Source organism: Arachis ipaensis, chromosome B7 (genome assembly GCF_059453495.1).
Source record: "Arachis ipaensis isolate K30076 ecotype BB chromosome B7, ASM5945349v1, whole genome shotgun sequence".
Classification (NCBI taxonomy): Eukaryota; Viridiplantae; Streptophyta; class Magnoliopsida; order Fabales; family Fabaceae; genus Arachis; species Arachis ipaensis.
This window is the reverse complement of record NC_142442.1, coordinates 131,747,375-131,761,617: the sequence shown is the minus strand read 5'-3', so window position 1 is coordinate 131,761,617 and position 14,243 is coordinate 131,747,375. Positions and strand designations below refer to the sequence as shown.

Genomic DNA, 14,243 nt, shown 5'->3' with positions numbered 1-14,243 from the left:
ATTAGTAGATAATTAGTTAATAAATTATTTTTTAATAAGGAGGATTAGAAATGCAAATATTATATCAAAATAGGGTAGAGCTCATCGAAACGAGAATTTTGACACTAATTTTGAAGAAAACGGTCCAAGAATGGACCGAAAGGATCGAACCGGTTGAACCGGACCCGAACCGGGCTATCGGTCCAACCGGACCAGCCCTTTTAAGTGAACCCAAGCCTTTGTCCCCCTCATTTCAACGTGAACGAAGCTGAAAGCTTCAGAGGGAAAAGAAGAACGAGACATTCCCGTAAACCCTCACGTTAACTTCCGTACGCCGTAACTTCTCCGTTCGAGCTCCGATCGCCGCACCGTTTGCGGCCACGCGTTCACCGCGTCGAGCTCTACATTTCTACCGGAACAATTTCATAGGTAACTTGCTATTTCACTCTCAGCTTCATCTTCCCCCAATTTTCGAATTTTAAGTGGGAATATTGAATTTCTTTGATTTCTGATGTTTTAGGATCCAATTAGCTTGAGAGAAACGTTCACTCTTGCTTATGTGAAGCTTGGGTAAGGTGAGGATATGATAATTCTATTTTAATTTCATTAAATTTGAGCTTTGAGTATTAAATTGGGTATATATGTATTATGAATGTGTATTAGGTTGAAAATAAATAATTGGAGCTTGAAATTGTGAATACTGGAACTTGGAGGAAGTGGATTAGTTGAGTTTTGAGGGGCTGTTTTGGTTTTGAATAAATAGCTTTGGTCGTTACGTGGAAATCGGCTAAGGTATGGTTTAGGTTTCTTGCATTTAATATATAATGTTCTGTGAAAACTTAGGCTAGATGACCATTGGATAAGTTGGAATGCAGGTGTATGTTTAATGTTTAGTAATTTATCGATGAATATATTTGGTTGAAGTTTATTGGATAATTAGTTTTTAATTTTGGATGGTGAATGTTGTTATGTTAATTTGGAGAGAATTATGGTTGAATGTTATTGTTGATTAACTAATGATTTGGTGAATTATTGATTTGAGGTATAACTATTGTGGAGGTTGTTGTGATAATGAGGTATTTTGTGTTAAAAGCCTAGGATTTGTGAACTATGATCCTTAGTTGAATTTTGGTTGTTGGATTTGAATATTGTATGAGTTTAATTGTTGATTTGAAGTAGATTTATTGTGGTGATTGTTATGATGATGAGGAAGGGTATGTTGAATTGAAAAGAAAGCAGGTTTGGACCCGAAAAGGGTGGCAAAGTCCGAGTTTTAGAGGAGATGCTGCCGAAATTTTATAAAAAATTAGAGATTTTATTTAGATGATTATTTAAAAGAGATTTAGATTTAAAGGTTATATGGTTTGATTTTGAGTTATTAAGATAGTGAGTATGTTTTAAGTTTGAAGTTTGATTCTTAGAAAAGAATGAATTATGTTTTGAATTGAAACTATTGATGGATGGAATGGGAGGTGATATAATGAAGGATAAGGATTGAATATGTTTAATGTATGATGATGAATGAGATGCAATTGGGAATGATGTGGATGTTGATGAATTATAATTGAATTATTTATATGGCTTATGAATTTGAATAATCTGAGATACGAGATTCCCTGGATTAAGTGCCGTGGCTTGCCACCACGTGTACCAGGTTGAAAACTCGATACTCTGTTGACCCTACGACGTAAGTGTGACCGGGCACTATATAAATTCCCGGGAATGTTACCCCCATTGAGCAATATTGATTATTTGAGAAAAATCTATGCATAGACTCTTGGGGATGCACGTCGGGGGACAGTCTAAGGACAATTCAGACTTGTCGGGTTGGCTGGATAACCGACAGATGAGCCTCATCAGCCATAGGACAGGCATGCATCATATGCATATTACTTGAATTACTTGCTTGTGCTCTAATTGGGTGTGCCTATCTGTATTTGCCATGCTAAATGTGTATTTGTTACCTGCAGTAGTTGTAACTTTCTTGTGTTTGCCTTTATCTGTTTATTTGTCTGTGAAAATGCATGATGGAATTGGAGGTATGGAGGAATGGCAGTATGGGACTTAGATTTAAGGTTAAGTTAAGTTAGGATTAAATATTTCTAGGAAACCACCTTTTATGGCTTCTGTTTAATACTTTAAGCTCTACAATCTGAGTGTCGGCGTTCTAGGATTGCCTCTGGCATTCCCAGGACCTTATATATTATGTGTGTGGCACCTTTACCATACTGAGAACCTCCGGTTCTCATTCCATACTATGTTGTTAATTTTCAGATGCAGGTCGAGAGGCATCTCGTTAGGCGTCTGGACTCTTGAAGCGGAGTGGTTACTGGGATATTTTGTTATGCTATGATGTATATATATGTACTTAGTTTTCTCTCCGCATGACTTATTCTTTTTGATCCTCTTAGAGGTTTATGGAGAGGCAGGATTGTGTATATGTACTTTTGGGTTTTGGATATGTAGGTATATATATGTGTAAATATTCTCCGGCCAGTCTTGACTTCGCAGGCTGAGTTAGGAGCTTGATATTTTGTATCTTTGGCACTCTATTCCTACTTCTGTTATCTTATGTTTGACAGTTACAGTTTTCTTAGCATGCAAGTTAACTCGTTCCTTGAGCGTTGCGCTTTTATCTCGCGATTTTTATTTTCCCTATCCTTCAAGGCTCCTAGCATATTATAACTCTTCTGCTATTATATGTACTTATTTTATTTTAGAGGTCGTAATACCACATCACCTCTGTTTTACGACTTAAGCGTAAAGCTTTGTGTGGTAGGGTGTTACAAACAAAACTTGTGAGGGCTGCATGCTCGTCATGCTGGTAGGACGCATTCAATGAGTATTAGTAAATTGAGCATGTCATTTTTTTTGTAGAGCATAACTTGTCCCCTTCTTCTGTCCAGGTACTATATTTTTAGTGGTTGCAATACGGTCAGCTTGACAACTGTCATGAGCAAGAGCCATGGCTTGTTGTGTGGACCTCGGAAAGTCTAGAAAATAAGGTGCAATATATTATTTCTGAGGTACTCATTTCTTTCTAGAAATTGGTTACTTTATGCCAATATGTCAGTGGATGGTGCTTCTGAGAGGCATCATGATGTTTCTTTTCTTTGCTAAATGGATGTTTTTAAATATGTTTTTTGATCTCAATTGTGTCAGGTAGTTGGGAATGACTCCGTTTTTTAAGGTTTTTTTTTTGAGTTTCTGGTTTTTGTGATAGTGATACTTGAGCATTTGATTTTGATCCATGATTCTTTTCATTTCTTAAATCAGGTGTGCCTCTTGACTAGAAAGGGTAAAAGTGAAGACGTAGAAGGCTGATCACCTCAATCTGAAAGGAGAAAAACAGCAAAAAAACACACAACAAAATCATGGATGAAAAGCTTCGGTTGCGCAAGGGTAAGCACGTATTTACAACTTAGCGTGTTAATAAATTGACTTCATTATTGTTTATTTGATTCACGCTATTTCTACAAACAGGGAAGCTCCGTCGGTATAAAGAGCAAGCAGGAAGCAATGGAAAGATGATCAACTGGAAGCACAACAAATCCACCTCCAACTAGAACATGCTCACGACATGCGGAGAGATAAAAAACTAGTCCGAAGGTGAGTATACGTGTATGGTAGTGTATGGATTAAATTCTGGATTAGCATAAGTAATTTTAGACAGTTGATTTCAATGTAATTGGATGTTTCTTTAAGTAACATAGGCAATGTGCATGAAACAGATAAGCAGGTCAGCAACAAAGAAAAAGGAGGGGGTTAAAAACGACTGACCACGTAGGTCCAACCCAAAACATCTGAGGAAAAAGATCTCCCAATGAGCCCAGATGATAGCGAAGACAATGAGCCTCTTGCTAAGAGGGGGTGCCGATTGTTTCACCAGGGAGTTGACCAACAGAAAACAAGTTCGGAGACTCCTGACGGCAACTTCAATCAGGAAAACACACCCCATGAAACAACTGACTCCAGAGTTCCCGATGCAGGCACACTTGATAGCACTAGTGCAACATCAAGAATGGGAATTCGACAAGCAAGTTTCCTATGCAAAACTCTTTTTTTGGTTCTATTTTACTCGTTAGGAAATTAGGAAATGTATGCAAACAAAAATTTTCTTTTCTCTAACATTGGTTGATTTTGACGCAGTAATCCTGATTTCTTGTCGATGCGAGACCCGGAGAGCAAAAGAATATGGGAATATCTTGAGCAACTTCAGTACATAGAGTCACTGCAGACCGTGATGCCAACTACTCCATCTTGCAAGATACCCCGTCAACCGAGCCACTGGATGTCACCCGGAATGACTCGGATGGAAAAGAATCCTACCCAGTGTACTCCTATAAAGGTGAATCCGTTGCTAAAGAGGCGAAAGCTCGACGAGAATGCTGAAGATCGAGTGCGACAATGGGCGGTCAATGCATTGTTGGGGAAAGAGAAGGCCGTGGCGTCGTATGAAGAAAGGCTACATCTAGTACTGCTCCAAGAGGACCTGTGCACACTGCAACCCCGTCGTTGGATCAACAGCAACATAAGTAGAACATAATAACACTTTGCTAGAATGAATGGAGTTCTTAATAAATATAATCTCTCATAAAGATGACCCTAACAAATTAAAATTGAACGTGCAGATCGTTCAGTGGATGTGTTTCAGTTTTAATGACTCGGAATCATCACGGTTTAATGATGACTTCTACTGTATTCCTCCAGGAATTTTGGTATGATTGATTTTGTGGATTTTTAGTGTTTAAGATTTGTGTCCTAAAACTAAATATGGTTGTTTTAATAGGAAACAGTGTTGCAAAAGAGGAACTTGGATTCTTTCAGGGAGATTCCTACCTTGAGTTATGTGGGGCTGGGTCCTCACTTCGGTGCCGATTCGAGATATTTTGACAAGGTAGAAGCTCCGAGGAGAAAATGGGTGAGTCAATGCATTAGATGACAAAAACTGTGTGGTTCTTGCCTCTTATTCTAGGTGTTTGTTGCCATTGAACGAACTAATGCTTGCATGTTACTGTTTTGATATGTTTGTTTACAACGCAGTGGTTTTTACGTGGATGTTGCTTCTGATAGGCATTATGATGTTTCTTCTCATTACCAATTGGATGGTTCTTGATATGTTTCTGAGTTTTCATGTCTTAAGCATTTGCGATTGCGTGTACTTAATTGAGTAGTGATTGACTTTTATTTTCTTAGATATTCCTCAACAGGTTTCATGTGTTAAGAATTTTGTGGCTGCATTTTTTTAGTGATGAAATTGTGGATGTCTCTGGTTCATTAAGCAATGCATTTTCTAATTATACAAAAAACTATATGGTTTTTGCCTTGTATTCTAGGTGTTTGTTGCCATTGAACGAACTAATGCTTGCATGTTACTGTTTTGATACGTTTGTTTACAATGCAGTAGTTTTTTCCGTTTGTATTAATCATCATTGGTGGCTGTATGCCTTTGAGGTTCCTCAAAAAAGGTTGTGGATACTGGATAGAATGCATTCTGGAGTGCATAATGATGAACGGTAAAAAATAGATGCTTATGCGGTAAGCATATACCACTCAATTAGTGCAACAACATCCTTAGTTGTTAACAATGTAGCATTGCTAAAGTGTAGTTGCTTTCTAGGGGAGAATTATTGAGACGTAGCTAAAGTGTCGATTCCCTCATATGAGCTCATGGAAAACAGCCTAACTCGTTTCTATGCCAGCGTCCCAAAACAACCTAATCGGTCAGTTGAACTGCCACCTATCAATAATCTTACTAGCACTTCACTTGATTTACATACTTAGTCTCGTGGTTAAAAATAATATTTCTATCTATACATGTAGCTGTGATGTGGTGTATACGTGATCAAGTTCATGCAGTACTGGAGTCTAGATAAACCTTTGTAAATTTGGACCAAGGTGATTTTAAAAATTCTATTACATTTAACTTGCACCTCTTTCTGACTAATTACTTTCTCACTTCCAAACCGCTCACACACAGTTATGCAATTCAGGACATTCTGCAGGAGTTTCGGAAGGAAATTATACTAGACATAGTGATGGATCCTCATAATTTACTTATTGGAGAGGCTCTAGAGGCATTGGACGACCATCCTATACGTCGCAACCAACCGAGACACAAGACTAAGGCGGTGAGATCACCCTTCACAGCACTGAGCCCCTTCACAGCACTCAGCACGAAGACCATGCTACAACGTGCGAGGTTACCCAAGAGAAAGCCAAGCAAGGGGGGAGACAACTAAAGAAGACAGATGCCTAGGTAAAAATCATGTAAACGTACAGTTGCCATACTGTTTCTATAGATTCCTTGTGTTAGAGTTGTGGACGTTTATATGGCATTTTTTGCCTTGCAGTAGTTTCGTGTGAGCCTGAAAAATTCTGTTTCACTGCAGGTATATGATTTTCTTTTAATGAAACTGTGAAGTTGCTGGTGACTTTATCCAAACTTTTAAGTGGATGGTGCTTCTGATAGACAATAGGATGTTTCTTTTCATTGTAAATTGGATGGTTCTGCATATGTTTTCTGAGTTATCACGTTCAATGCATTTGCGGATGCGTGTACTTAATTGAGAAGTGAATGTCTTTTCTTTTTTTAGATATTCCTCAACAGGTTTCATGTGTTAGGAATTTACGATGGTCAAGTAATTAGTTGTCAAGTTGTGGATGTCTCTAGTTCATTAAGCAATGCATTGTCTTATTATGCTATTCAGTCTACTCTGCTTGGTGTATATACCCAATTTGTTTATGATTATATTTGGGTGGCACTTCGTTCCATTAAGCGGCTTGATGTTAACTAAACGGAAGTTTATTTATTTTTTTATCCTTGTTTTTTATTGTTGTAATTGTTAAGTTGCTGGTACTTTAAGCAATGCATGGCCTTCTGTCGTAATCAGTATACTCAGCAAGTTCCTTTGTGTTGGCATCGGTGACTTTATCCAAGTTTTTAAGTAGATGGTGCTTCTGATAGGCATTATGATGTTTCTTTTCATTGCGACTTGGATGATTCTGGATATGTTTTTCGAGTTTCAAGTGTTACTCATTTGCAAATGCATGTACTTCATTGAGAAGTGAATGGCTTTTGTTTTCTTAGATATTCTTCAGCAGGTTTCATGGCGGATGTAATCCATTTGTTTTTTACAACAAAAAAGTAACACTCCGTGATCTTAAAACTATGACAGTGTCACAACCTAAAATAATTAATAATTAGATAAAAGATAACCACAGTTATCTTTTTACATCTTTTATTGAATGCGTCATAACAGAACCAATGCAAGTTACAAAGCAACAATCGTTAGAGGTTATTAATTTGTGTTAAAAGAACCACGAAATCTAGCTAAGTATGAGAAACTAACCACAGAAAAAAATGAACAATCAAACAAAAGGATAACTATATATTCTCAAAAGAGTTCAACAGGGACATGAATCCACCACCATTCGATACATTGTAAGTAGTAGAAGCCTCAAACCCTTTCTCTACAGAACCATCATAATCATTATCTGTTTAAAGGTCAACAACATCCTACAAAATACACAATAGAAAAACAAAAACAACATATATGAATCAACAACACCATCCCAAAAAAAATTGAACTAGACCTCACGTCTATCACATACCGGATGCGATTTTCTCTTCCTTTTTTGCGTCGATTTCTTAATTGATTTGTCCAACTCTGCTCCAAGTCTCTTACTCTTCGGCCGTCCTTTAGTTTTAACTCTTGAAGGTCCCTGTATGTCATGTACAACAACACCGCCTGTGCTCTGTGTGGGCATGATATTCTGAGTCGCAGCAACAGTAGTCGAACGCATGCTGGCACGGTAATCAGTCAGCTTGGACTTTGCATCCCAAAGGGCAGATCGCAAGATGGATGCTTCCTCATCACAAGTAACGAACTCCTGAGCAACGTTATAAAACTCTGAACAGAAACGCATGAACAGGTTGTGGCTTTCATCGGTCTGAGCCACATCATGACTACTCTTAATGTAGGTGTGCTTGCGCATGATGTTCTTACTCCATTGAGGAAGAACATAGCAGCTCGGTACTCTGTGAACTCTGTAGTATGAAAAACAGCAAGGGTGTGGCAACACAATATACCAATGGATTCAAACTTGTTGCAGTCGCACCGAACCTCTTGACTCAATGGGTCAAAATCTACTGTGAAAGTACGGTAAACAGTCTTTTCACAAATTATCTTATGCTCATCCACTTTAATAAAAATTAAATCACCCTGTGGTTCAGTTGACCGAACCACGCAATCGATTTTTTTCCTTACCTCCAACTGAACATCCCTGAACATATTACTGGTGTATTCCCGCTGAAATTTTCTCTCGATGCCTGTGCTCCCTATACATGGGATGACGCCTTTCGAGTCCACAGCATCATTTTCCAGCTCCTTCTACTCCTTGTTTCCAAGTACATTGTCGTATTCATGGACAAACTGAACCAACCCACTCTTGCAATGCAGAAACCCCCCGTAAAATGCATGCATACTTTCACTCCGTTGTGTACTCCTTATACCGGCCCAAGATTCACTCTTGAAAAATATTGGAACCCACTTCCGTCGATTGGCATAAAGGTCTACATAAAAAAACAGAGCATAAGAGTGTCGGTTAGACACAACATGAAGACCGCTTTCAAAGAACTAAGAAAACAAATAAAAGAACATCCAGTTTCCTAAGAGAAAAATTATCTGTTTGTGTATTGAAAGGAACATCCACTGACTAGGTAAATAAGAAACATCGACTACACTCCTAAAAAACCACAACAACCCATTCAAACCGGCGAAATTACCAACAATGAATAAATAGGCAATATGCAACCAATATACGGGAGTTAAGTTAACGATAACGGACCTGTTAACCATCTATTCTAGCCTAGGTCGAATTTTTTGATGAATTCAGCCCAATCAACTTCAAAAGAGTCAGCAGAAGGAGAATTATACACAATGTGATTCATCTTAGCATTCAATTCTTCGTACCTAACATAACCTCCAAGCTTGAATTGTGCCTTCTTCATTATGTGCCAGATATACCATCGGTGAACAGTATCTGGTAGGACCTTCCTAATAGCACCGACTATGGCCTTACATTGGTCAGTGATGATCCCCTTGGTGCAGTCCCGACGCATCTCACGCATTGCGTGAACTCCCACTCAAAACTAGGGATCTCCTCGCTCCCAAGTAAAGCACAACCGGGAAGAGTAGACTTCTCATGGTGGTTTACACTAACAAAGGATGCAACCGGTAGACCATGCCTGTGAAAATACCAACAACAAATGACAGACACAAAAACAAATTAAGAAATAACTGCTTTTGCGATTCACCCATAAGTAAAAACAGACCTGTTTCTTCTGTAAGTGGTGTCGAACGACACCACATCTCTGTAATATTCATACGAAGCCCTGCACCTTGCATCTACCCAGAGTGCGCTCCTGAACTTATTAGCATCGTCAACATCTATTGCATAAAAGAAGTTGGGATTGATCTCTTTCATTCGAACAAAATAATTCATCATCTCCTTAAAGTCCGCATTGTCATCAGCACATCGGAGTATTCTTGTGATGTAATTTCTGACATCCTTTTCTAAAAAACTCAGGTTTGAAGACCCGCCAACCTCGTTTGCCAGTGATAGATATGTCTTGTTGGGTCTTATGCCAGCCTCGTCGTTATCCGTAATGACGCACTTAGCATGCATTGTCAACTCCCTGTACTCAAGATAGTGGACCGCTTTCTCAGCCGAACAAGGGTGGGAATGCCTCAATTCTAATCTAGCCGCAATCCAACTTTCCTTCTCCCTGTCCAGCATGACATACATCCTTACTCTGCATCTCATAGCTGTAATTCTGTTTTCCCGAGTTGCTGCCTTCACCCGAGACTCCCGGTAACCTTCTTGCGTGCAGTGAATAGACTAATTAATGGGTATCTTTGATTCCTCCTGCGTCTTGTCAAATTCGTGTTCCTGGTTTTAGTTACAAACCCAACTTTCTTTGCATAATTTGCATAAAATTTCTGCGCCAGAGGCAACGAATCAAAACACATTCCTAAGAATGAGATTTCCTCTTCACTGATCCCACTATGATCCGGCAACTGTAATGTCAATTCACAAAACCAAATACGAATTAAAACTAGCATTAACACAAAAACTATAATGCGATGACAAACAATAAGGAATAATTCAAACCTTGTGTCTCAAGTCCAACTCATCCTTTCTCATCACAATGTCATCGGTAATTTCGTCGACCTTCAATTAAAGTCACCGGAAATTTTTTTTTTATCAACTTAAGATCTTTGCTATATAATGAATCACTCCAATAAAAAAACATAAAAAAATAGTGCAAACATATATGGGAATCAAGCATACTTTATCGTAAAAAATATCTAATTAGCATGAATAAGAAACATTCACATAACACATTGTCATTAAATTTCATACAATGCAGGACCAGCCTATCCAACATACCTTAGACTCCTCTTGAATAACAACTTCACCTACACTCAATTTTTCATTCCCTTCGTTTGAATTGATCAATGTGCTATTCGATCCGCCTTCCGGGGTTGAGAACTCCATAGACGTTACTCTTTTTCGAAAGCTTTGAACCGCGACGACAGCTTCTTTGTGCGGAAAATGCTACTTGTGATGGTCTTTGCGGGAGAACCACGCTCACGAACGTCATTATCAATGGCGGCACACACCGAGGAGAAGCGACGAAGGAGCCACATGTTGAATGATTCGATGGAGAGGATGGAGGCAATTGATGAGAAGAAGAGTAAATTATTGCACCTAAACCCTAAACTTGCACTACGATCAACCGCAGCACCGCTAATGGCATTAAGGACCGAGGATTATCATTAAGGGAGCACCATGAGTATGCCTTGGATGGAGGTGGTTAATGTCTTTGCTGTTTGGATGAGAGTTCAGATGCACCACAACCGTAGAGAGGGAGAGAGAATGAAAACTCAAAAGGGTTGTGGGCTTTCACCATAATTTCTGTCAAGAGATTCTCAACATATCCCTTCAAATCTGATTTTGGCATTAAAAACCATTAATAACAAATATTTAAATTATAAATAATAAAATTAATTAAAATAATTATAATTAATTAAGTTAGTTTTATTCTTAACTTTTGTTGGTTCATATACTTTTCCTTTTATTTATGTCTCACAAATAAAAAAACTAAACTTGTGAGGTATTGAGGCGAGTATTCTCGAGGTTAAGTCTTAACACACGACATGACATACATTTGTCATTGAATTAACGAGTGTGACAGCGATGGTGGCATTAGTAAACTATGCACACATACACCACTGACACTACTATTTCCCACAAAAATGGTGCAACAAAGAAGCAGTTGACAAAGCTCATCATCCTTCTCCATCCAGCTGCCTCGTGCGGCACCCTATTCTCCACACAGTTCCACGTGTCACTCTCCAATTCCCACTCCATGCACGTCGCCACGTATCACAAAAATCCCATATCTCACCACCATCACGCCATGCATGCCTCACAAAAACAAATCACAAAAACAAATAACTAACTCACTCTCGAGATCTGAAATTAATAACAGAAAATAATGGTGAAGCTAGCATCGGCGAGGGACTTCCGTACGTACGGGCCGGGCCTCACCAGAAACCGTTACGAGTACATCAACGCGGGGCTTTACCTGTTTTCCACCGTGGTCCTGAGTTGTGGTTTCGCATCTCAGTTTTCTTCCGAGGCTTCTTCGGGGCTCGTGGTTTTCCTCATTGCATTGGGCCTCATGTTAATCGTAAACTTTCATGACCTTATGGCGCATCTTGTTCCCATTGATTTCCGCTTTCAGTTGATGGCTTTTGATCCTCAGCTCGCCTTCGTCGAATTCGCTGTCCCCCTCTTCAACATGCTCGGAACGCTTCTTACTTTTCTTGCCGTTTTCTTCATTTTTCTTCAGGTACTATTGCACTCAAATTATCTTAATTTACATTTCTTAATTGTAGTTCGAATAGCTAGGTAACATTAGATATAATAAATTTGTAATTATAAATGTAACATCTATAAAATCAGACTTTAAGTAGTTAAATAAGGTAATTTTAGGTTACAATAATGCTACGTATATAAAATAAATTCAAATCAGCTCTGATTGTGTAGCAAGTGTTTTTTTTTTCCTTTAATATTTGTAATCTGTGGAGGGAAATGCAGGAAGAGAAAGGACATGGTTACTTCAAATTGGAAAAGCATGCTCTGAACATGTTGGTTGCTGGTCCTGTACTATGGGTGGTGGGATCGATTCACAATTCATGTCAAATCTACGAGAGAGCAGATGGTCATGTTCAAATCTTGCAGCAATGTGTGTATATCCCCTTCTTGATGGGGAGTATGTTGTTCATGATTAGTTCCTGCCTCAATTATATTGAGCAATCTAGAGTGATCCACCATGGCCTCGGCTTACTTGTAAGTATAGCCTTCAAGTAGTGACTAATTAAGTATCAAAAATGCTATTTGTACACTAAAATCAGTCACGGGGTATTTTTGTATTGATATATGTGTAGTTTAATTTATTCTTAACGTGTATTTTACACTAGTAGTAGCTAATTTTAGTGGACGCCTAGCATAATTGATTAAGTATTCAGCAATCAATACGCCATAGCTTTGTTTAATTGCAATATTAGTTTTGAAAGAAGCTTTTAATTTACTCTCATGTTTTAGATACAGTATGTTACTATTATAGGAATATTATGATTTATATATAATATGATTGACAATTGGTATGAGTGTATATCTATCTTATGAAAACTCTCGTTTTAGGAGAATTTGTTGTGTAGTTATGACTTTTGATACTTAAACCGATCTTAGTTGAATGACATTTACAATTAAGTGTAGGTCTAAAATTGAAATATAACTTAATAGGTCAAATACTTTTTCTGTTTTAGTGATATGCTTTCTAGTTAATGTCCTAATAGCACAATGAATTTAAAAGGAAAATATATTTGTTATTAGATTATTATACTACAAATCACACTTCCATGCATACACATGCGACAAGGAAACCTATCTAAGTATCTAGCTACTTGATGAGAAAGATTTTGGCATAATGTTGAACTGGTAGATCATCTTATCTAATTTGATAGGAATGAACTGCTAAATTGGAAAATGAATCATGTACTAACTAATCCGAGTCAATTATTAATGTTGATACTGTGGCAGGGTAGGGATTGGATCTGGTTAGGAATCTCGGGTACCATATTTTTCTTCATTGGTGGATTGATAAATGTGGTGAAAGTGTTCAAGATGCAACAAATGAATGGTATGAGGCTGGAGAAGCTGCGAGGTGGAGCACAAGAGCAACTAATAAGGGCGAGAGAAGGACATGTTCCCCTGCTTTCAGAACATCATCAAATAAGAATAAGACATAATCCACCACCTGAAGAAACCAAAGTTTCAAAGCCTCTTCCTACTCCTTATAAGGATGTCCTTCTCGGTCAAACTAGATCATGATTATTATATTGATGATGCTTATTTAATTTCTTAATGCTTAATTATAATCATGAGTTCATCCCCTTCTCTTTTGTGCTCCTCTCTGTTTTTCCTCCTTGGGGAGCTAGCCGCCTCTTACATCAAATTCTGCGTAGGTTTCTTGAGGCGAAGAAATGCTACACGGCCATCATAATTTATTGTTTTTGGCCATCAATGTTTAAAAATATGGGATAAAGTACGTTGTTAGATTACTAGAGTAAGAAAATATATATAAGAAATTGAGTTGATGGTAAAGAGATGGCCAAAAACTATAAATTCTAATGGTCTTCTATCATCTGATAGTCCTCAATCATTTCTCTTCTTGAGGTTATATTGTAACGGATATTGGATATTAATTAAAACTGATGGACTTTTGGTCTGCGTACAGTAGTTAGGATCGGATAAGATAAAAATACGGATATATAGTGTTCTAAATTGGAAATATGTACCTGATAGCATGTCCTAGTACACGAATTTTCTTTCTTTGCTGGTAATATTTATGTCTTGTCTCAATTACAAAAAGGCAATTTTGGGTTATAATCTTGTAATAATCTTGTACCAAAAAAATGTCATAATCTATGAATGTAATGGTATCCATTAGGAAGTTTTATGATCCATAATGACCAATGCTTATAGCATAAATTGGTTTTCCATACTCCTAGAGGAAGATAAAAGCATTTGTATTCACCATCTGTACATACGTATGTGAAATAGCTGGCTACTGTATTTGTTGACGAATAAAAGTTGCTCTTAGCATACAGTGATTACTCAATTCAAGC

General features: G+C 37.9%; 2 protein-coding genes and 1 long non-coding RNA gene across 4 annotated transcripts; 2 read left to right on the top strand and 1 right to left on the bottom strand.

Moving 5' to 3' along the window:
* Nucleotides 1–200: 200 nt before the first annotated feature.
* LOC148554167 (uncharacterized) lies at nt 201–2,578 on the top strand. 2 transcript variants are annotated; one of them, XR_015892271.1, is made up of 4 exons: nt 201–408; nt 500–549; nt 643–771; nt 2,254–2,578. It is a non-coding gene; the product is annotated as an uncharacterized LOC148554167 (long non-coding RNA). The 2 variants fall into 2 exon arrangements; XR_015892270.1 differs by having other exon boundaries at nt 500–554.
* A 6,267-nt stretch (nt 2,579–8,845) lies between these two features.
* LOC148554166 (protein FAR-RED IMPAIRED RESPONSE 1-like) lies at nt 8,846–9,789 on the bottom strand. The gene is made up of 3 exons (XM_088495018.1): nt 9,317–9,789; nt 9,109–9,229; nt 8,846–8,986 (listed from the first exon to the last, which is right to left on the bottom strand). The coding sequence occupies exons 1-3, from the start codon at nt 9,787–9,789 to the stop codon at nt 8,846–8,848; spliced, it is 735 nt and encodes a 244-aa protein (XP_088351144.1).
* Nucleotides 9,790–11,478: 1,689 nt separating this feature from the next.
* On the top strand, nt 11,479–13,572 carry LOC107605941 (polypyrimidine tract-binding-like protein). The gene is made up of 3 exons (XM_016307895.3): nt 11,479–11,902; nt 12,151–12,402; nt 13,156–13,572. The coding sequence occupies exons 1-3, from the start codon at nt 11,546–11,548 to the stop codon at nt 13,444–13,446; spliced, it is 900 nt and encodes a 299-aa protein (XP_016163381.1). The 5' UTR covers nt 11,479–11,545; the 3' UTR covers nt 13,447–13,572.
* The last annotated feature ends 671 nt before the right edge of the window (nt 13,573–14,243 follow it).